General features: G+C 36.6%; 1 protein-coding gene across 1 annotated transcript; it reads right to left on the bottom strand.

The window, feature by feature from the left end:
- Positions 1–5,333: 5,333 nt before the first annotated feature.
- Positions 5,334–17,695, bottom strand: LOC149186313 (RHOMBOID-like protein 2). Its single transcript, XM_089410961.1, has 6 exons — positions 16,607–17,695; positions 8,618–8,781; positions 8,114–8,277; positions 7,721–7,983; positions 6,147–6,273; positions 5,334–6,037 (listed from the first exon to the last, which is right to left on the bottom strand). Exons 1-6 carry the CDS (start codon positions 16,954–16,956, stop codon positions 5,915–5,917), a joined length of 1,191 nt encoding a protein of 396 aa, XP_089267087.1. The 5' UTR covers positions 16,957–17,695; the 3' UTR covers positions 5,334–5,914.
- Positions 17,696–22,092: the final 4,397 nt, after the last annotated feature.

Raw genomic sequence — 22,092 nt, 5'->3', positions numbered from 1 at the left:
TCTTATTGTTCTATGTTCTGGGTATATTTCTTCGCATATTTGGTATTCTGGTATCTTCTTGCAGGTAACACTGAGCCTCTTAGCTCTGCACAATCCCGACAAGACTGAATCACTCCTCTGTCCAACTGCGTCAAGCCTACCTAGCTGCATAGGATGACGTGGCTCTTTGTGAGCCTCTTCTGCCTCTCTCTACCTCTGCGTTGGCCCTCTCTCTAGCTTAAAATGATGGCACAGGCCTTCTGCACCATTCCTTCTCTACTTCTTTCTGCTTAGGAGCAGCTCTATCTCTCGGGACAACTGCTACTGCTGCAAATGCCTCTGATTGCGCTGGTGCCTTCAATTCTCCTATGATCTGCAATGCTCTGATACCTGTTGAAATTTCTAAGTCTAACACGTCATAAATTCTTCCTACATTATCTGGTTTATTTCACCTACTTTTTTATTCCTTAACAAGTTATTTAACCATATAAATATTGAAAATAAACACAAATGCAACCTAACTCATATATAGATCATCAACTGAAATAATAGACAAACGCGCAACAGAAACCGTTATTTTTGGACAATCGTCCCCAGAAAAACCCAACTTGGGAAAACCGACATAGCAATTATGAGGGTTTTATTATTAAGCAACTTTCTTGAGTACAACTAGGGTGCCAAACTGGTTCACCCAACAGAGATTTCTATCTGGCAGTAATACCTCTCTTTGGAAGCAGATATTCAGCAAGTCTGCCCTACAAAAATCGTTCCAACGCTTCTCCAAGGCTCTACGTCATCCCTGCTAGCCTCTGCGTAGCTCTAGAACCCCCTGCGTCAACCCTCTGCCTCTCTGTGCAGTCTCTCTGGCCTTCTAGGTGGCTCCTGCTGACTCTGCGTAGCCTCCTCAATCACTGTGCTAGCCCTCTAGAATTATCTCTGCCTCTCTGCTATGTACTCACCGCCCCTCGTTGCAACTCAAATCACTTGTTCAAATTTTCTCATAAGCTCTGCTCCAGAAAATCGAATTGACTAATCAATCTTGGTGAATCTCCAACTGACCCTCAAGCCTCCTCTTCTACTTTTCATGTTGAGTCTTCAACGGCCGAGATTAAGTCCCTAATCAATGATTAAGATTAGATTTCTTTTGATCCATGTCATTTAGAACATTCTCACCCAGTTTTATATTGATACCCATGAATATTCTAATTTTTCTAAGTTTAGACTTAGGAACCCCATTAAAAATATTAATTATTTTAATATCTCTCTAACCAGGTGGAATTTCCCCAAACCTTTTTTGGGTCTTGGAGATCTCATGTGCTTTAGCCTTTCCACCAATTTTCATGACTAGAGTACATTCAATGATACCCCAAATCAACATATACTGACTAGGAGATTATCTCTTTCATGCCCAAAACTTGTCCTCTGTAAGTATGCATGCCCAACAATAGCCTTGTCAATGGTTTCAGCCATTCAATCAAGGCAACTCAACTCCTTCATTATCAAAAGTTGTCCAGAAAGATGGTGTGGCTTCATGTCCCTCTCTTCACAAGAGAACTCGACCCAAATGCACAAGGAACTCAGGCAAAGTCAAGATAAGAGAGCTAGTCTTATTTACTATTTGAACCCACCAGCAAATAGACTAGGAAACTCGACTTTTTGATGGGTATTCTTCTAACGAGATAAAACTCAAGATTTGGCTTCAACCTATAAGAAGATAAATGAGAAATACAAAGTTAGGAAATCAACTGATAACACCTCTTCTAGCTCAAATCTCCCACAAATATTTTACGCCATTAAAGTGCAATAGTGAAATCTAAGTGATCTCACTCTCTTGAACTAACTAGGGTGTCTAGTTTCAACACTGAAGCTAGTTATAATGGCTAGGGTTTCTCAAACCCTAATATTTTTCTCCAAAACTCTCCAAAAACTCTTTTTCTCAAAATACAAGGGAAAGAATGAAGAGAGTCTCCTCATTTTTTCTCTTTTATAAAATTTTGGGAACTTCTGCCACTATTTTACCTTTTTAACTTTTATAAAGCCATGTTATAATCATTTCACGTTATAAAATTAAAGTGACATTTCACTTGCCCAGGGAGTGTCTCCCTTTTCACCTCTTAGACTTTTATAATGTTTCCCTAAGCGAATCAAGTCCCCTTATTAAATTTTCCTCGCCTTAGCATGCGGAAACCATGTTAGGCTAGCAAACTCCATCATATGCTTCCTAAGTGATCGAGGACATTACATTAATGTACTTTATGTCACATGTACACAATAAAAAAATAGAGGGATTTTTTTTTTCTACTCTCCTTTTTTTTTCAAATACTTCGATGCGTTTCTATTTTTCCCTATTTGGTTCTTTGGTTAATAATATCAAAACCATTAACTCTTTGTCTAAATACGAAACTATTGCAACATGTCATTCTAGGGATTCCCAGGTAGATGAAGGAGACACAAGCATTGAAATATTAGTAATCTTACCTAGACCAGTCAAAGTAAACTCCCATAAGTTAAACGCAATCCAAAAACAAATGTTCACTACCCAAAATAAATAAAGAATATACTTGCATAGGTTCACACCTTATCAATGCCCAACCTAGTTGTGTAGAATTTTTCCATACAATTAATCTCCATATAATTTAATGGTATATCTCTTGTTTCATTATTTTCTACCCTACATTAGCAATGATATTTGGAGTGACTATTATCATGTCACTTTTTTTACCTTGCAATACTCAAAGAGTTTATCAAATACACCACATACTATTTAAAATATAGCTTATAAATTCAATGCATTGGAGGAATTGCCAACTATGTATTGAAATTAGCAGTCAATGATTGATTTGATCATTGAAGCCTAGTACACCTATCCTTTCAATAAGTTTGTAATGAGGCTCTTAATATTTAGAAAAAATGCATGGTTATTTGTGTAGTGTGAACTGAGCAAATTTTTTATCCCATTTATGAAACCATCACTTCATGATGGAATAAGGCCAAATTCATTCATATGCCAGTGAACCAACTCATTGAATTGGAATATCCTTGGTTATTCCTCTAGTTAAACTACAAAAATTGCTTCAATGATTGAAATGTCGATATACACCATTTCTCTTCTTGAACCATCATAATGTTATGCTACCATTTTTTTCCTCCACATGTCCATTTCATAAGAGGAAATGTAGTTGAACAGGCTATGAAATCAAAGTGTTATATTTGAAAAAAGAACTCCTCAAAGAGAGTATATGTGAGGCCATTTTCAATGCTCAAAGAGAAGTTATCATTTTTTCCACATTTTGTTGGTGATCATACAAAGATCTTTGTATCTTCCACTGCAAATCATTGCTTGCTTGTATACGTTTTTATTTGGTTTTGTAACTAATTGTTTGGCAAACAACCCTATGGTAGCATATGGTAGATTGTTTGTTCTTTGTCTTGTGAGACCATTGAGAGGCTGAATCATGAACCACTTCCTTATGCTCAACCTTCAAGCCACCAATTTTGCACAAAACTCTCCAAGGCTTTTTTTCACTAGTCCACCTTCAAATTTCCATTAGGTTAGTTTGTTGAGTTAATTAGGGATAGAAAAACTTTTACAGTTTGAATATTCTTTTGATTTTGGTCTATGTAAACTTTCAGACAAGTGGAAGAGAGCTAATTTGGTCATACTATGCACAAACAACCTGACAACGACTATTATGTTTTGTTTCATATGTTTACAAGCCACAAGATTAATGAAAAAGTTATAAATGTATTCCAAAATATGAATATCCTTATTAGATAATATTGTGCATTTTGTTGTCGAGATGATGAGGTTTGAATCTGATAGATCTAAGAAAATAATCTTGGTAGCTCTACATTGAGATGGGCCTGGTCCTTTAGAAAAGTAAAAAGATGAGCTTGACAAAAAAATGATATTATCTTCTCATTATGCTTATATCTAATAGGGATGTTAAACCAGATAGGTCATTTAAATTAAAGTTATATTTCATTTGATTAAGATAAGCATGGTACATATATAACAAATCGTATTAGTTTTGATAACATAAGTCTCTTCCATATGTTGTGTATGATTAGGCACATGGACTCAACAACATATGATTAGACATGTGGACTCAAATGAACGTACTCTTAACCATGATCATAATAGAGATGCTATTGAGCCAGCATAAAATAACATAGATCCATCTTAAACTCATATCAACTTAGCATTAAGAAAGATTTCAAACAAAAAAACATGTGTAAACCTTTGATATTTCAGTAAGATAAATATATACTATTTTTCTTCCATGATGATAATTAACAAATAACTTTAATTTTCACATTAACATCTGACCTTTTATATTTTAAATTCAGTTTTATCAACCTTACCTTCGAATGTGAAACATGTATTAAAGTGTAGTGTGCACCCTGCTCTACTATTTTTCTTCCAGGATGATAATTAACAAATAGTTTTAATTTTCACATTAATATCTGACTCTTATATTTTAAATTCAGTTTTATCAACTTTACCCTCGAATGTGAAACATGCATTAAAGTATCGGGTGCAAGAAAAAAAGATTACTTATTTAAAAATGCATAAATTCATCTTAAACTTGAATCTATTTAGCATCAAGAAAGATTAAACATAAATGAATATAAACCTCTAGATATAGCATTCAGATATCAATATATGCTATTTTTTATCATTAACAAATAGTTTTAATGATATGCTATTTTTTATCATTAACAAATAGTTTTAATTTTACATTAACATCAGACCTCTTATATTTTAAATTTAGTTTATCAACCTCGGTCACAGATGTGACACATCTTCTATTAAAGGTGTAGGATGCACCTTGCTTCTCTCGGTGAAATTGGCATCCTACGTCTTGCTTCTGTTAGTGAAAATTTTAGTGAAATTGATAAAATTTTGACTTGTTTAGAAATTAAAGGTGTAGGATGCACCTTGCTTCTCTTGGTGAAATTGGCATCCTACGTCTTGCTTCTGTTAGTGAAATTGATAAAATTTTGACTCGTTTAGAAATTAAGTTGCAAAAAAAAATCCTAGGTAAATTGTAGCTTCCCGCATTATCATCAAAAGTGAAATATAATCATAATCCTTAATACCAGGCAAATTATTGCTTCTCGCATTATCATCAAAGGTGAATGATCAAAATTTGACATCTTTCGTTAGGTTGAATTAGATAGACCAACATAATTGTTTTGAAGTGAAAATAAAATATATTAATGCTCACATATGGGCATAATAAGTCAAAGGAACTTGAAAGAAAAATATGGTAATGGGACTCAAAAGAACATGTAACAACAGTGACAGAAGGAGCTAATGTTCACATATGGGCATAATAAGTCAAAGGGACTTGAAAGAAAAATATGGTAATGGGACTCAAAAGAACATGTAACAACAGTGACAGAAGGAGCGCTTAATGCATCTCGCCCTCAATAGAGGATTGCATATGCACATCTTAAGATGTTTCCCATGTCAAGTGAGCAATAGTATTGTAATGACCCCACACAACAAAAGTAAGGCTCCCCAAAGTGATTACTTGGTTCTATTAAATCACTGTACCATTTTTCCTTCTTTGTATGACTAGCTGAACATTATCCTTGGCTGCAAAGCTCTTCACCATACAATGTTTTCCCAAAGATAGAATTGGAAAAGGAGGCACATCGGAAGATTATAAGCAATTTTGCTCGCAAAAATAGCAGACAGAAAAGAAAGATGCAACTAGCAATCAGTTATCAAAAATGATATACAAGGGAGACTTTGGAGTCAAAAACTTTCATGGAGATGTTATGGTGATATAAAAATAGACATAGCTGGCTTCACGATCATCCTGCTGTTAGGTCCATAACTGATTTATTCTCATCTCTACATAAGAATTGTTTACTTCTGCAAAGAGTTTTCTACCCATTAACGATAGAAGGAAACTGTACTATCTTAACTGCAGAGTTGGGAACATAGCACTCGTATCCTGTCATCAGATACATTACCAAATGGATAGATCCTAGCCTTGCCATTAGCTTGGCACGTCAAAGTCAATTCGCTGGCACTTTGTGATGACTGCAACAAAGTACAGTTATGAATATCTGCTGTAATATTGTAATAAACAAACAGATGGTTAAAATATATTTAAGTTAAGAACATTTTAGAAGTTTTGGCATCTCCTTACCAAACAATAAACTGCTTTGTTTCTGCAACTCCACTTGCCAGTGGGTACACAACTTAAATAATGGCACCAACTGCAGCGATCATTTGCATTTACACCACGTAGGAGTACAACCAATCCAACAGTATATCTGCAAAATATAAGTCACTTGAATGAGCTCTACATCCACGTTTCCAGTTTATTATTACAAGGCCATAAACAGATGCTGGGCCAATCCTATTAAAACAACAGGCATAGCTAAGCAATCATACATTGAGGACATTGCACAATGAACATAAGTATTTCAAAACAAGTATCTTGATTCATTGAACTATGCGATTGCTTGCAAAAACATTTCACAGTAACAAACATCTACTGTAAGCTAAGACATAATATGTTCTGCAACAGAATAACCAATTTGACATCTCTGACAGGCCAGCCAATGCAATCACACACTATCTTTCCTTACCAAATTTTTATCATAAGAAAACAAATTTGGAAGCAACCTTTCCATACTATAGATCACTTCTTGTTTGTGGGACCACTACTCAACCAGGTCTGATGAACTAAATGTTTGTAGATATTTTAGCAAAGATTGAGATTTGTAAATATAGAAATATTATGTAAAGCTCCCATCATATACCTGGAAACAATTATCATGACTAGATATATTGAGCTTTTGTTGATTGTCACTGGATGGGGATTAACTAGCGTTTAGTTTGTGACCTTGTCTTCATCGCAGGCTCAAAGTTGCAACCTTGTGAGGTACTCTTCTAGTTTGTCGGAAAGCATATGATAAGTCCAAAAATCATAAGCACTAGTTAGTGCTGAAGATTCTGATGATAAATCTTTCAACAGACCTCAGGTGTAATCAGCTTGTATCTCAGGATCATAGCACACTAATTCAAAAGGGTCTTAAGCAGATGCAACGCACGGAGTTCAAATTTAACTCATCTAAGTCTTCTTTCACAAGTTGAAAGCCTTCTATGGACATGAGTTGGTAAGATTCCAACCGCAAAACTTTGCATGTACATCTGAGGTATCAGAATAGAATAGATGAAATTTATGAAGATACAAAATCAATCAAGCAATTTGTAATGAGTTCTTTTAAAATTACAGCTTTGAATACTCGATACAATGAAGTTAACAAACTGGGGAAAGTAGAACAAAGATTATGAACTGTCATTTGCAGTGCCAACAATAGTGTACAAGCGTGTGCCATAATTTTCCCTGTTACTATAGCTCCTGATCATAATGGCACTAAGCACCCCAATCAGACATGTTAGAGCAGACGTGCTTTACATACAAGTAAAACAATTAAAAGTAAACAATTACTTGCCATCAAATCATAAACGTCCCATCAGGCAAATATGCTAAAGTGTATGTCAGTCATCAAAAACTGAAAATGATAAATTGCATTACAATCAACAACCATAAAACCGTGAGAGCAACACAGCAACACTTTCTCTCTCACATATGCATACATCCCACCTAGAAATGCCAAATGGAAATCAAATACAAGGACTGATCAGGTAGGAATGTGAATTAATCTTGAAATGAAAAAACCCACTATAATGTAACATTATAGTAATACTCACCCAACAATTAGCAAAATTAATGCCATAAGCCACAATGCATATTGATATGCATTGTGCTTAGATTTGACAGCTGAATCCAACTCATATCCTTGGGGACATTTCTTACGATTAACCCATCCAAACTGTGGGCGTACTAGAAACACAAACCCAAGGAGGAATCCAGACATAAATCCTCCAATATGTGCAAAATTATCTACATGCGGTAGTACTCCAACAGCCAAGTTTATAACAATGATGAAAATAAGTGTCCCCAATGCTGCACACTACACAGAGGAATGTCATATGGTTAGGTGCCCTTTTTCTGAAGTCAGATTTCATTTGACATGTTAAGAGTGAAAGGTAATTGAAGCATTCTTCTATAGCAAAAACCACAAATAATAAAAGCTTGTCTACCTTATTGGCATAAATTGTCCAGTTTGTAAGAAGCTCTGAAAGCATAGCTCCCAACAACCCAAAAAGAGCACCTGATGCTCCAACAGATATGCTATTCTGAATAAAAAGAGCTGACAACAAGCTGCCTCCAAAGCCAGAAAGAAGGTATAGTATGCTAATCCTCACTGTTACAACAAGAAAATAGACAGTCAATTAGCAATGCGCTAATATTCACTTCTTAAATTCAAACCAACCAACAAAACAAGAAAGCATAACGATTCTATATAATTAGCAAGCATAATTTGTCATCACGAAACAAGAGACAGCCAGCAATACAAACCAAAATAAAACAAAATAACTGCAATGCATACATAATTAGCTATAAGAGAAATAAGTTCCTGCAGAACAATCAAAACCAACGATACTGACAAAAATTTATTTTTAAATTGTCATCTGCCATACATAATGTAGGCAGCCATTAGTATTATACAAAGGCCACAATTCTGCATATTCTGTGTTACTTACAGAAACCAAATTCTTGCTCAAGCCGAAGTCCAATGAAGACAAGACCAAGCATATTGGCAAGTATATGGACCACTCCTGCATGTAGCCAAATACATGTAATAAGCCGCCATCCCTGATGTTGCTGCACAACCTTACTCCACTCTAGACCACCCATTCTTTCTAATCTGCAATAGAAACAATACATAGTCAGAAGAGGCACAGGCACAGGGACAAGACTCAAGTTAATGACAGTCTCAAGATAATGCATACTGTACAGACATGCTTGATCAGAGACTCTGCATTAAGATTCTAGATATGATTTAATGTTTATACTTCTAGAGATTGTTATCAACTTATCATCCTTGACGTCACCAATAGAATCTACATAATCCATAAGACTCAAGCTTATCAACCTTAATGCATTGTTCAGAACCCTTGCAGTTGGAAAATGAACCATCAAAAAACTGGAAAAGTTACTCACAATTAAGTGCAAGAACAAATTCAGTAAACTTTTGCAGATTTAGAAATAACCAAATTTGAGAAAAGGAAACCAATAGAAGCGATATTGATATTGTCACACGCAAAATGTATAAGATTTCCATGCCAAAACCATCATGTCTGTATATGCTCAAGCCAAAAACTGACACAATATTCGTTCCAAAGAAAAGGGTTTAAAAGATGAGGGTTGGCATGCACAAGGAAGTATCCATTGGTCTTGGTCAGGTGGTGAGTGGGGACAGGAAAAATTTGCAACAGGAATTTTTTAGGAGTTCTGGGACATAATTAATAGGGTCTACTATAAGTTATTGGAGACCCTATTGACACAAAAGAAGCCATTAGAAAATACCTTAATAATTTTCCTAAAATAGTCACAGCATAACAAAAATTAACAACTCCTTAATTTTGTCATATCAAAACTGAAGACAAACAAGACCCAGGGAATGGCCAAATTTGCAATGGGAAATTTTTTAGGAGTTCTGCGACATAATCAATAGGGTCTCCTATAAGTTCTTAAACAAACACACAAGTCAACGCAAGTGGCAAAATTCCAAAGTCAACCTTTCTAATTCTAATTCCAAGAAAATTTAAGTCTAAAACCTGGACGCTTTCACGTCAATTTCACTTTGTAACATGACCTGCAGACTAATCTCCAAATTAATTGTCAATGTACTCAAGTATTTGCTTCACTTATCGCAAGAAAGCAAAGAGGCTCCGCAAGAAGGCGGCAAATCCTAGACAGAACGATTATAGCTCAGGGGGCAATTCATACGATGAAAACTAGAAAGCTAGAAGGTGATCCTTTCTTCTAAGGTTACTTCAGGAATTTGGTTTAGAACTCGGATACAGTGGATACAAAGTTGTATATCTTGAAAAATGGTTCCCCAACAAAAAATTTCATCCCCTAAATCAGTTTATGAGAAAGGTGATCCAATCTCCGCCTAACTATTCATTCTTATGGTCAAAATCTTAGGGAGACCACTACTAGAGAGACAAGGAAGTAGAATTGATGACCATAAATTGAAAACATCTTTCTTCCATACTCAACTAAGAATCCAAAGACATAAGATTTTAAACTTCGATATAGCATCCCTCACTCCATGTACTTGGGGTTCTTGAACCCCTCTTATGGCAAAAATCTATAGAATGCAAAGTTGGGCAGAATTGTTGCCTTGGATGAGAAGCATGCTAGAAAGTTGGACCTTCAAATGGTTTCCCATAATTGGAAGAATCATCCTACCTAAGATGGTCCTTCAAATCCACACCACAATAATCTCTCAGTCATTGTGGTCCCCAGCCAAAGAGGTAGAAGGAATAGAGAAAATAAAAAAAGACTTCCTCAGACAGTGAGCACAACGAGAACATAAGCAGCATCTAGAGGAATGGACAAAGGCCTTCCTTTTCTTTTGTGCACTCTTTCCTTTTCTTTTTCTTTTTCTTTGATATACTATTTGCTTATTGTATTTCATGTGTTTTGTTTTATGCTTTCAGTGTAGCCTAGAACACTCCTCTAGTTTTGTAATATATATCATAGTTTTGTAATATATATCATTGATTGTACTAACTAGTCCTGATGACCTATATTTTTGTTCATTTCTTGGAAATTAGTAAATAAAATTACCTTACTTAGGTCTCCCATGCCAACTCCCTTTATGATGTATCTAACCATTACACCACCCGTGTATCCTCTTCTCCTATCTGTTGTCATTTATTTTTTCTCAGAGATATCAAGAGAGATATGTGGAAGTTGAACACTGGCAAAGTCGTTGATTGCAGGAGGCTTTAATCAAAGTTCCTCAAATATGGAGTAAATTCAATGATGCCATTTGCTCAAGATTTTCCCCTTCATGGTAATAACATATCATTCACCCTATCCATATGTCTAGCGACAATTCTGATCTATACAATTCATGATGATGAAAGCATCACAGCCCTTATTACGGAGGACAATGAAATGATCACTGATTCAATGAGATACCATGTTTCATGTAAAAAGGTCAAGGGCATGCAAGCACACTAATGACGGTTGACATGGAAGCCAACGAGGAACTGATAATCTACAAGAAAGGATAGATAGCTAACACTCATTCAAATGATTACAACATGCCACTCAAAGTTATAACTAACAACCCCCATCTTGCTAGATCACTTCATGGAATAGTATCAAGCTCCTCGTGTGCTACCCATTGTCCCCATTCCATTCATTGTACTCCCTCTACTAGTGAGTTGCAAGACAAGAGATAGAGAAGAGCTCCTTTAAATCCTAGCAAACCTTTTGATTGACAACTCAAAAAGATGTGATAGTCACATGCCTTATTTCAAACATAACATTTGGGCTCACTTAGTAGCCAAGGGGCCAAAGAAGCAAATAGAAATTTTAAGACATTGTTAAGTGAAAATTCACAAGAGAAGTGTGCACTACAAATAAGGGAAGGATGGAAATAAGGTGTTGTGGTAGGTGACTCTTCACCAACCTAGGGAAAAATATCAATAATGTCTAGTGTATGGATTTCGCACTTCATATTCTTCATACACAAACCCTTGAAATGTAGGTGTGGAGAGTGTTCATCGTGCATTCACCATATATGATCAACTCACAGATGATAACTACGGCCTTCCACTTGTCCTTGAGACAACCCACTTGTGTTGGTTTACTCTCCTTCGACTCATCTTGTCTTAGCCTAGGCACATGACCATGGTCCATCCACATGATGCCTAGTGCTTTGATTAGCTCCCCTTTTCCTTCTCCCCTTTAACTTGACCCTTGGTCGCATGGTTGGCCTTGCTCAACCCTTTTGGTTCTCAATTTTTGACATGTTCCAAGGGACTTGATCAAGCCTTGAGCTTCCTACCCTTGATTTGATCTTCGTTTGTTGGGAATGCCTCATGTTAGGTCTCCAATGAAGTCTACTTAGCCAAAATTTCCTTTTCCCTCTTTAATCTAGACATGTGTAAGTGTAATTTTTGTGTACCTTACCATGTATGCTTCCACAACAGTGTTGTAGGAATTGTCCCCCCCAGGGATCCAGAGGCAAAATCACGTCCCGTACAGATCCGGATCCGAAAATCGGATCCGTGGTTTTGCCATTTTTTGGCGATTCCTGGAAAATCAGATCCGCAGGGGCCCAATCTGCTGTTCCAAAAAGGATCGGGTGCGGATCTGTGGAGGTTCAAGCGCGAATCCACCACGGATTACGAGTGGATCCAAGAGAAGGTGGATGGTTCACATGGTTCCACAGGGCTTTTTTTGTTTTTGTTTTTGGAAATTTTGAACTATTATGTGAGGAATTATGCTTTCTGAATACTCCCAAGGTGCCCCTTGATGCTCCCTAGACGCTTTCTAGATGCTCCCTAATGGTAATGTTAAATTCTTAAAGTAAAAGTAACACTCTCCTTTATCTTTCATTTATAAAGGAGAATGTTACTTTTACTTAAATTTTTAACATTACCATGAAATGACTCAGCATGTCTGAGAGTGGTTCCAACCTCATTAGACTTCATATGGAGAAAATAGAATTTCATATCCCACTCAACATTCAGCAAACTTAACAGTTTTTAGGATCAATGGGATTGTGGCATTTCATTGGATTATATCATGTATGAGGGCATGTGATTGGCATTTAATCAAGAGCACCAAGCCCTATATGTACCCCAGTGTTGGTGTTGTTGATTGTTGAATTCCTTTGTCATGGCCTTAGCAATTATGTACCCTTCACTCAAGTCAAAATCATTGATCAAGCATGTTAAGCTTTCTCTACCATATTATAAGGCTTGGATTAAGTTGTTTGATCAAAATTAGGCAATGTTGACTAATATCCCTATAGAATTGAAGTAGAGGCAAAGGCTAGACAAGAGAAGAGGAATCTAGATTCTAGATGGTTGATGCTGGAATAATTAATCATTGATGTATAATGGATGCCATATCTATCTTGATTTATGTAAAAATATGCATGTTTTCATGTCTTCTACAACTAATTTGGTATTTTTGATGTTTTTTTAACATAAATGCAAAAAAATATAAATATATATATAGTAGACGCTTTGCTTCCTAGATTTTTGGGAAATGACGATTCTGCGTCCCCGCTTCATGCAGCGTTGGTCCACAGTCCACAAATAAAAGGAAGCCTTGTCCCTTACAGTGGAGAAATTTGTGATTCCTTGGTAAAAACCTATCATATGGTTCATACAGAAAAAAAATAAAAATAAAAAAATGAAAAACAAAACAAAACTCATCTAATAGCCAGCCTCACATGTCCTCAGGGTGCTCTCAAATCTATTTGAGTGACCTCATAGGGTCTTTGCTAAAGGTTCCAGAATCCAAACAAACTTCTTTTAGATGTTGTTACCATGTCAGATTTACGTCAAATTGTGACCTGGCTTTCTTGCTCCCACTTCTCACGTGCTTGGATTGCATGGATCTATTGCCTCCTCAACCCTTTCCAACCACCTAGAGGCTTCATCAACAAGTCTCTCCTCTTCTTTCGCTAGGTCTCTCTCTTGTTCGATCAATCGGTCACTCTAGGGTGTCTTTGGCATTGTCCTATCCTTAAGTCTTGGTCTTCCAATATCACCATCAGTCTTGGGTAAAGAAGGTACCTTCTAACTAAGGGCATCAATAATAGGGTATGCTTTTGAAACAGAACCTAGTATATAACTTAAAATATAGATATCTCAATGGCATCTCCAGCTTTCTAGACCAATCAGATCCACATTGTAATTGCTTTTTGTCAATGACAATATCATCTTCTTTTTAGCGATAAAGTAAATGTATCAGATCAGTGTGAGAATACACCATTTTCCTAAATTAAGGAAAACTGTTCCCTGCAGAGTCAAAAAGTCTGTCTCGATACAATAAACACAGCCCTAAGGCAGGTACCATAAAATTGTTCGAGGATCATGATTCATAATGCCTTCTTCGCATGCCCTATACAAACTTAAAACAAGACGGGTGATTTATATAAAGGCTCTGAATACATGGCAGCAAAACATTTCCTCAATACCAAATATATGATATTTCAGAGTAATAAATAACCCTTATTCAGCAGCATATTGCCTAATGCTACGCAATATATGTTCATTGTTGCCAGATCCAGAATGCATGTAATGCACTGCCCTCATGGTAACAGGCTAAACATTAGCATATGGTATAATCTATGAGCTTGAATAAAGGTTTGGTGCCAAATTTTCCACAGAAATCAAAAAAATTGCCAGGGTGTGCCCAACTGTTGATATTTCTCTCTATCGGGATAAACACACACATGTGCACAGGTTTAAATTTATTTTTAATCTTAGCTAAAAATACCTAAATTGCGTAGGTTGTTATGTAAAATTGGAAACACCAATGATATGATCAGATATCTATGTCTGATACGTCCTATGTGAACTAGTGTCACTAATGTATAGTTGTGATGCAAATCAATATGCATTGATATTTAGGATATGTTAATTGTGTTGTCATCTGATCGTGGAATACGTTTTGAACACTTTAAATCATGTTGGATTGTTGTGGCACAAAATGAAACTCATTGTCTAAGAGATTTTAAGAAAACATACATGAATCTCATGAAAGAGCACCCAAATATCAAAAAATTTACTGGAACCAAAACTTTCAACATTTCATCAATACCAGGATGGATCCTCCTTGAAGCCATCAACTTAAAGGAAACTGGACTAGTGAACAAGCACATTAAGAAAGACAAAAAGGATGAAATAGTAGTATTCATATTACCATGGAAAAAATTCTTCATCAAGTGATAAGTCAAAGTGATTTAGCAGGGTTGTATTTAAGAAGGCACTATAAAACAAACAATTAAAAGCATGTGGACACACAACGAACATAAGAACTTCTAATGTGATGTTAGTACTACAGTGAGAAAGAGAATGCCTCACATCAATCAAGGAACTTGTAGCTCAAACAATTTGGAATGGACCATCATATAATTTGTCATCTATTTTGGTATTTTTGGGGTGTAAAAATTGAAGCTGTTGACTTGTAGGATACATTTCAAGGTCAGGTCCCACTTAGAAGATTTGAAGTCCAGAGTCTATTCGAGGCCTTAAATAGTCATTTTTGGGGTCAAAACTTTGTAAACATAGCTCCCAGCCTTTTGATGTTTCTACACTTGGAGAGCTTTCCAACAACATGAAAATCACCTCAATCAAACTTTGTATTTAGAAGTCATACTTCTCGCAAGTTGACCTATCTTGTTGACCACCATGATATGATGTGGATGCAACATCAAATGCCATTACTCAAACGTGTAGAGCCAGTATCAAGTGGATGCCATGTCAACTTTCATTACTCACATGTGGAGCCAGTGATGTGTGGACATCATGATTATTCTATAGGTTCCAAAATCTTGACAAGAATTAGGGGTTGAGGTATGTAAAAACCCTAACCCTAACCCCTCACAACTATCAAGCAATGTTAAACATTGGGCCAGTAGGAAAGGTAGGGTTCCATTTTTATTGTATTATTTTCGTCCCATAGTTGAATAGAGCATTTGGAAGTGGGATATTGATGCAGAATAGAGGAAGTAGAAGATCCTATGGTGGCCTTATTGGCCGCAAGGTCGATGGGAACTCCATAGTGACAACCCCTTTCTTTGTCGTTGACATTCATAACTAAGAAGAAAAGAGCAAAGCCTAGGCCTCACACCTTCTAGTTAGGTTTTTCCTATATAGTTTTCCCAAGGTACATCTTCTCTCATTGTGTGGATGGTGTGTTATTGTTTGTGTCTTTCAATTTAGTTTTCAGCTTGTTTCAATAACTTCTGTGTTAAGTTAGAAATATTAAGTTGCTATGCAATCTTCAGTAGAAAATTGCATTGTAAAAAGATTGTAGAATATTATAAAATATGTTGTGGCAAACTGTTATGGTGGAATATCCAGAACAGTTTACAGGTCACCACAACCTGCTTATTGAATGACAAAGCCGCGTAGTGCCAAAACTTTTGATCATAGAAAAATATAGGTAAATATTGTATGAGATGAAAGTGAATATGCATCTGAAGGGCTTCATATTTTTCTGCAAGATGCTGAATCCAATAGAGCACATTGTCTACCCAAAAGCCTATTAAGACATCATGTTATTATTATTTTTCTTTTGAATGTAGATTCATATGGCATGCCTGTACCGAGAGAAGCAAGCGAACTCTACAGCCCATTGCTTATGTGTATGTCACGGTGTCTGAATCTAGATGGTACACTGGTAAATTGGTTATCATTATACTAGCAAAGATCCATCTAAACGAAGGTGTCACATGCACAACCTCAAGGTTTATATGCGTTTGTTCTAGTAAGTGAACACACTCCAATATTGGGGAGCTCATGCCCAAATTTTCCCACACCCAGGGCAAGCCGAAGTAGCTCCTGGGCTAAGCCTCGGATGAATCAACTGAATTTTTTTAGCATCAAATAAATGCTTTTTGTAATGCAGTATTACACCCATTAATTCAAGAAATTGACTATACAGAACTAGAAATGGAATGGAGCAGAGAGTTGAGTTCTTACGTGGAGGATGAGGGTCCAAACAATGGATTCTCCTTGAGAGGCTGGAAGGAAAGTCTACCCAAAAATCTAGGGATGCATTTGCTGGGTGTCCCTGAATTTTTAGGGCAGTCGTTGACCACCATTGTCACAAAGAATACAACGACGTTGGCTGCCACAAAGAGAGGAACCATCCATGACCTCCGTTTCTTGGAAAGTGGCAATTCCATGTATGGGATGGCAGTGGGAGGAGCGGTCGACTCCTTTTCCTCCCCAGTTATTGGGTAGATGGTTTTGCCGCCTCGAGCCCTGCTCATCGACCCTTGTACTTCAATATCCACGTGATCCTCTTGCATTTGTACATGCTTCTCCATGCCTTCCCAACCAAGATCAATACAGGGCTAGTTCTATGACCGAGACCAATATAGGGCTAATTCCATGAATTTCTGTTTCAATTTTCCGATAATTGGGATTTCTTGCAAGAAATTACAGTAGGCCGTTTAATACTGCAATGCATACACCAATCTTTGCTTGGTCAGGTCAACAATGCGTTTATTACCCTGCCTCCATGCCTTTGTCTCCACACGCAAGGAATCACCCTTTAAATTCTCAACGAACAATGGTTCCGTGTGAGGGATTTAGGCCTTGAATGACACCCAATCCGAAGAATAATAATGAAAAGTCTTCATAGCCACATTACTGAACAGAACCTCCGGGCTGATTTTAGCATCCTTGACTCATTTACATTTACATTTGCAAATCTTCACTCATCAAAATCACATGGAACGATCTGACAATTAACAGAGCTCACTTTAAAGAGCATTTCTTCACCGCCAGACCGACATTTTCACTTCCGTGTGAGCATTGAAAGCGTAAAGTCAGCACAGAAGCGTGGGCTTTTTGCATTTGCCATGCCATTTGAAAACAGGTTAGTCTCTCCATATAAAATTCGCATGTCCGTGACGTGTGACCATAAGGAACAAATTCTTTATCATACCATGACGTTGGAGGTTGCGCATTCAAGATTCACAGAACTGACCAGGTCCTTACCTTTCCAATTATTTAAGGGGGGCGTTACAGGCAACAAATTCTTTACCATACTATGACGTTGGAGGTTGGACATTCAAGATTAACAGAATTGATCAACTTATTGCCTTCCCAAATTAACTAAATTTTCAAACACTCTGTTATCAGCGGCCACCTATGGTGGACCCCACCCATCTACTCCCAACGTGACGTGTGATGCGTAACATTATTGTCAACCAGATCTTCTTCTTTCATATTCAGATCACTCAGAAAACTCACTAACACGTGTTGGTTTATTTAATTGTTTAATTAAATTTTTATTTTTTTAGTGGTTTTTTTATTCATTTTCTTGGAAAAAAAAGCAAGTTACATTCAGAAATCAAATGTTTAGGTGGCCCTAATCTGTTTAGAGGGAAACCAGGTCAATTGGCCACCTAAGTGCATGATATGTCATCCAAAAACAAAATAGTATAACTCTGTCAAGCAACGTTAGATATGTCTGAGTGTTCTTATACTTTCTATACTCTAAATAACTTGAAACATACAGTTAAGTTTATAGTTGTTGCATATATCAAAAGACAAAATAGAGATGAAATCATCATGCTACTAATTGTCGGATGAATCCACGGGAATTGGATGCTTTGCACTAGAGCCTGGAAGCTCAGTTTGCAAGATACAGGGGATGTGTTGTTCAATGCTACTAAGGCGGTCATTTTGTTTTTGAAGCTAAAACTAAATATGTTGAAGATCCTTGCTAAAAGCTGGGAGTCCTTGAGTAGTCGAGAGTGAGCCCAAAGGGATTTGTACTAGCACTTTGGCTAGTAGATTTTTCATCAACCAATACAAATGGATAGTTTGCTTGTACTAAGAGGACTGACCACAAGAGTGACTGGGATCAGGTGCCAAGGCTTGGCAGTCTCCCAAGTCAATTTCCATATCAACAAGTTGTTGATTTAGTCTGGCTTCCCACCTCGCTATGAGCTGACACACATGAGATGATTTGCCCTCGTGGTAAGCATTGGCGGCATCTCTTATGATGTGAGAGGTTGATTTCCGACCTCTGCTTCTTCCTAAAGGAGAATTGGCTTCGCTGCCCTCACATGTCTGCCTCTGTTGCTTGTCACCACTGCAGGGACCCCAAGCTTGTTGGCCCTTTGCTGAGGCAGCACGATCCATGAAATAGTGAAAACTTAAACCTTTAACATTATCTGTTACAGACCACAGTGACAGACCCAAAGTTAACCAACAAACATGAACCTTGCACTTCCAAGAACTGCACCGGACAAGAGAACCTGTCAAGTTATCAAGGCATGAGAGCAAAAAACAGTAAGTTAACTAACAACTTACCTTGCAACGAGCAAGGAAACGGGATTGGAGCAAATCCCAGAGCCTTAAACCATACCACCAACCCTGCCATGAGCAGCTTTGGGCGAGGATTTGAAATGAACAACAAACAATCCTGAACCATATAAACCCAAAACAACGAAAACATACAACCAAAGAAATACCAATGACATCATGCCAGGGACTCGGACAAAGAGAAAATAGAGAGTGGCTTAGCTTCCCCTCCCAGAGAATTCCCATGAGTGAAACCAAAATACCATAGTAAACAAAGACATGAGTACATAATACAGATAAACCCTCATAGAAATCATCAATTGTCATCCAAAAACCCCAGTGAGGCTTCCTTCGAACTTTCAACTCTAGAACATAGTCATTCCTCTAAGAAACAAGCATAATTATGTGGCTAGCCATGGATGTGAGGCAACAAAAACTGAAACTAAGAACATACCCAAAGAGAGCAATCAGAGCAGACTGAAAGTCGACAATCACCCAGTGGAGGACCGCGATGAGCGCCACCTCAGAGCCGCAACTTGTCGTGAACCAAACTGGATCCAAATTTCCTTTCCAAGCAGAAGAATTACTTATCACAACAATGAAAAAGCTAGAGAACCCGGACGTTAAATCTCCCTGCTACCTTCCTTAATCACATTGAATGATTGCATGTGTGAGGCCATCGATCTGTGTGCCTTATGCATGTGGAGGGTGGTAGATTGTTGCCCATAGACCTTAATCATTGTGGTATGACGTTTGTGGATCCTGAAACTTCCAACTCACACCCCGATTGGGGATTATTTTTAATTTTTTAATTTGATATGAGTATTAGATTTTTTCCTCTCATAAAATGTTTATTAATTTTATTAATAATAACAAATTAAATTGAAGCAATATATTTTTTTTTCAATTATGTGGAGATTTAAATGTTTATATTTATTTATTTGACACTGGAAATTTTATCATAATTTAGTTGTTAAACTAGTAATGGGGACAAACTCACTCCTATCTCCTATCTGCCAATGTAGGTTGACTCATTAGTATTACACTATTATTCAATGAAAACTAGGTCACCTCCAATTATTATTTGGTGGTCTTTAAGGGGGCAGAGTTTCACTCCCATTAGATGCCTCTAGGTCTTGGGCCATTAACCTATTTCCCTTCCAAGGAAGATGAGGAAACGGTTTTAGGGCATAATCCAGAGCCAATCTTTATACTTATTTATGGAAATTATAACATATTTTTATTATTTTTTTTTTAATTGTGTCGACATTTAAATGTTTACATACATTTAAAAGGGACACTACAATATCTCCTACTCTACTCTACCTCCTCTAGATTTGAATCTATGACCTTTTACGAGGCACATATTGTTTCAAGAAAAAAATTCATGTACAATCACATTCAAAAATGGTGTTGTCTTTAAGTGGGACTTTTTGAAAAAAACTCTGGGTTATTTTCCGATCTATTTTGTCTTTAATCTGGCAGAAATTCATTGAAATCACAAGTGTGATGGGTGAACTCTACATAAGCGAAGTGCCTCGGGCTTTTTCAAGGTGCTCAATCCATATATGCACTCAAAAAATCAATTTAAACAACACAAATCAAGATTTCACCATATATTTTTTTCGAATTTTGGCCAGAAATCTACGAGAAACTCCAAAAAGTCTCACTTAAAGACAATTCCATTCAAAAATATTTGGTCGATCGATTTCAAACCACCTAATATGGTTCATCATCAAAACTAAATTGTTGAATTGAGGCTTCTGTGATCCATAATAGTTATAAGAAGAACTTCGGCGTAAATCACATGTAGAAAGACCTTTGTCGACGCGTTTCGAACCAACCAGTGTGGTTCATCGTCAGGACAAGTTGAAGAAACAGATCCAGCTTTGCATGTTAAATAGTCTAAGCAGAGCCTCCAACGGCTAATTTTGACTTAGGGCCCAGAGTCATAAAGTCATTTTTATAATTTAAAGGAAGCTAGTTATATTCGGTGACCATACCTTTAAAATATATATAAAAAATATATAAATAAATAAAATAATTTTAATTGGTGTTTAAGTTAATAGTTAGTTAAAAAGGTATCATTTAATAATTAAAAATTATAAGTTATTTGTAATTTAAATGGGATTTAGTTATATGGAAGACCTTTCTTTTAATATAAATATATATAAGGTAATTTTAAGATAATAGTTAGTTAGAATAAATATATATCAGAACGAGAAAATAATAATAAGTTAAAATTAAATAAATAAATAACTATAAAAAAAATTTAAAAAAAAAAATAAAATAAATAAATTTAATTAAGAACGTAGCTGGTAAAGGTTAAAGTTAGTTGAAAAAAAATAATAAATCAAATAAATAATTAAATAGATAAAAATAATAAATAAAAAAATATATCTGAATAAAAAAAAAAAGAGGGGGGTTATTTAATAAAATAAAGAATATTAGTTAAGATTATATTTATTAATATCTATCAGGAAAAAATAAATAGAAAGAGCGACACAAAATAAAAAGAAGGAGAAGGACAGGAAAAAGACCATTAAAAAACCACAGAGCAAGAAGGATAAACCCTAGGAGGAAGGAAGGCTCCAGGGGGAACAACGAAAGCTTGAAAAGGATTAAAAGGGGGGGGGGGGAAGGAAAAGAAAGACTAGGACGAAAGGGCAGGGATCCAATTGTTACTGATCTTCCAGTCGTCATCTCTATTGAGATTGTTAAGCCTTCTTTCAATCTCAATAGCTTCCCTGAATTTACGATGATGGAACTGAGCAACTTTGGCAACAACCTTGGCCTCCTCTATACAAACCTGATGCTTGGTCTTTTCCGCATGCTTTGCTAACGCTGAAGACTTGGTTCTCCCATGTCTTAGGTCAGTTGCATGTTCACTGATCCTCTGATGGATGGAGCGCCCTATTTCCTCGATATAGGGGGTCCCACAAGAACAAGGGATCAAGTAGACACCCTTCATGTCCTTAGGGTCAACGGGATCTTTCACTGATCAGAGGGATTTACGAATGGTGTTGAGGGGCCTAAAGGTTGAGGGAATATCATACCTCTTAAGGATCCGAGCAATCTTGTCCGTGGTTTCTTCAACTTGTCCTGACAATGAACCACACTGGTTGGTTCGAAACGCGTCGACAAAG

Source organism: Pinus tabuliformis, chromosome 3_1 (assembly GCF_031772625.1).
Source record: "Pinus tabuliformis cultivar Carrire ecotype Pingquan chromosome 3_1, CPIR1, whole genome shotgun sequence".
NCBI classification, from domain to species: domain Eukaryota; kingdom Viridiplantae; phylum Streptophyta; class Pinopsida; order Pinales; family Pinaceae; genus Pinus; species Pinus tabuliformis.
Note: the sequence above shows the minus strand (reverse complement) of the source record. Positions and strands in the feature narration are given on the sequence as shown.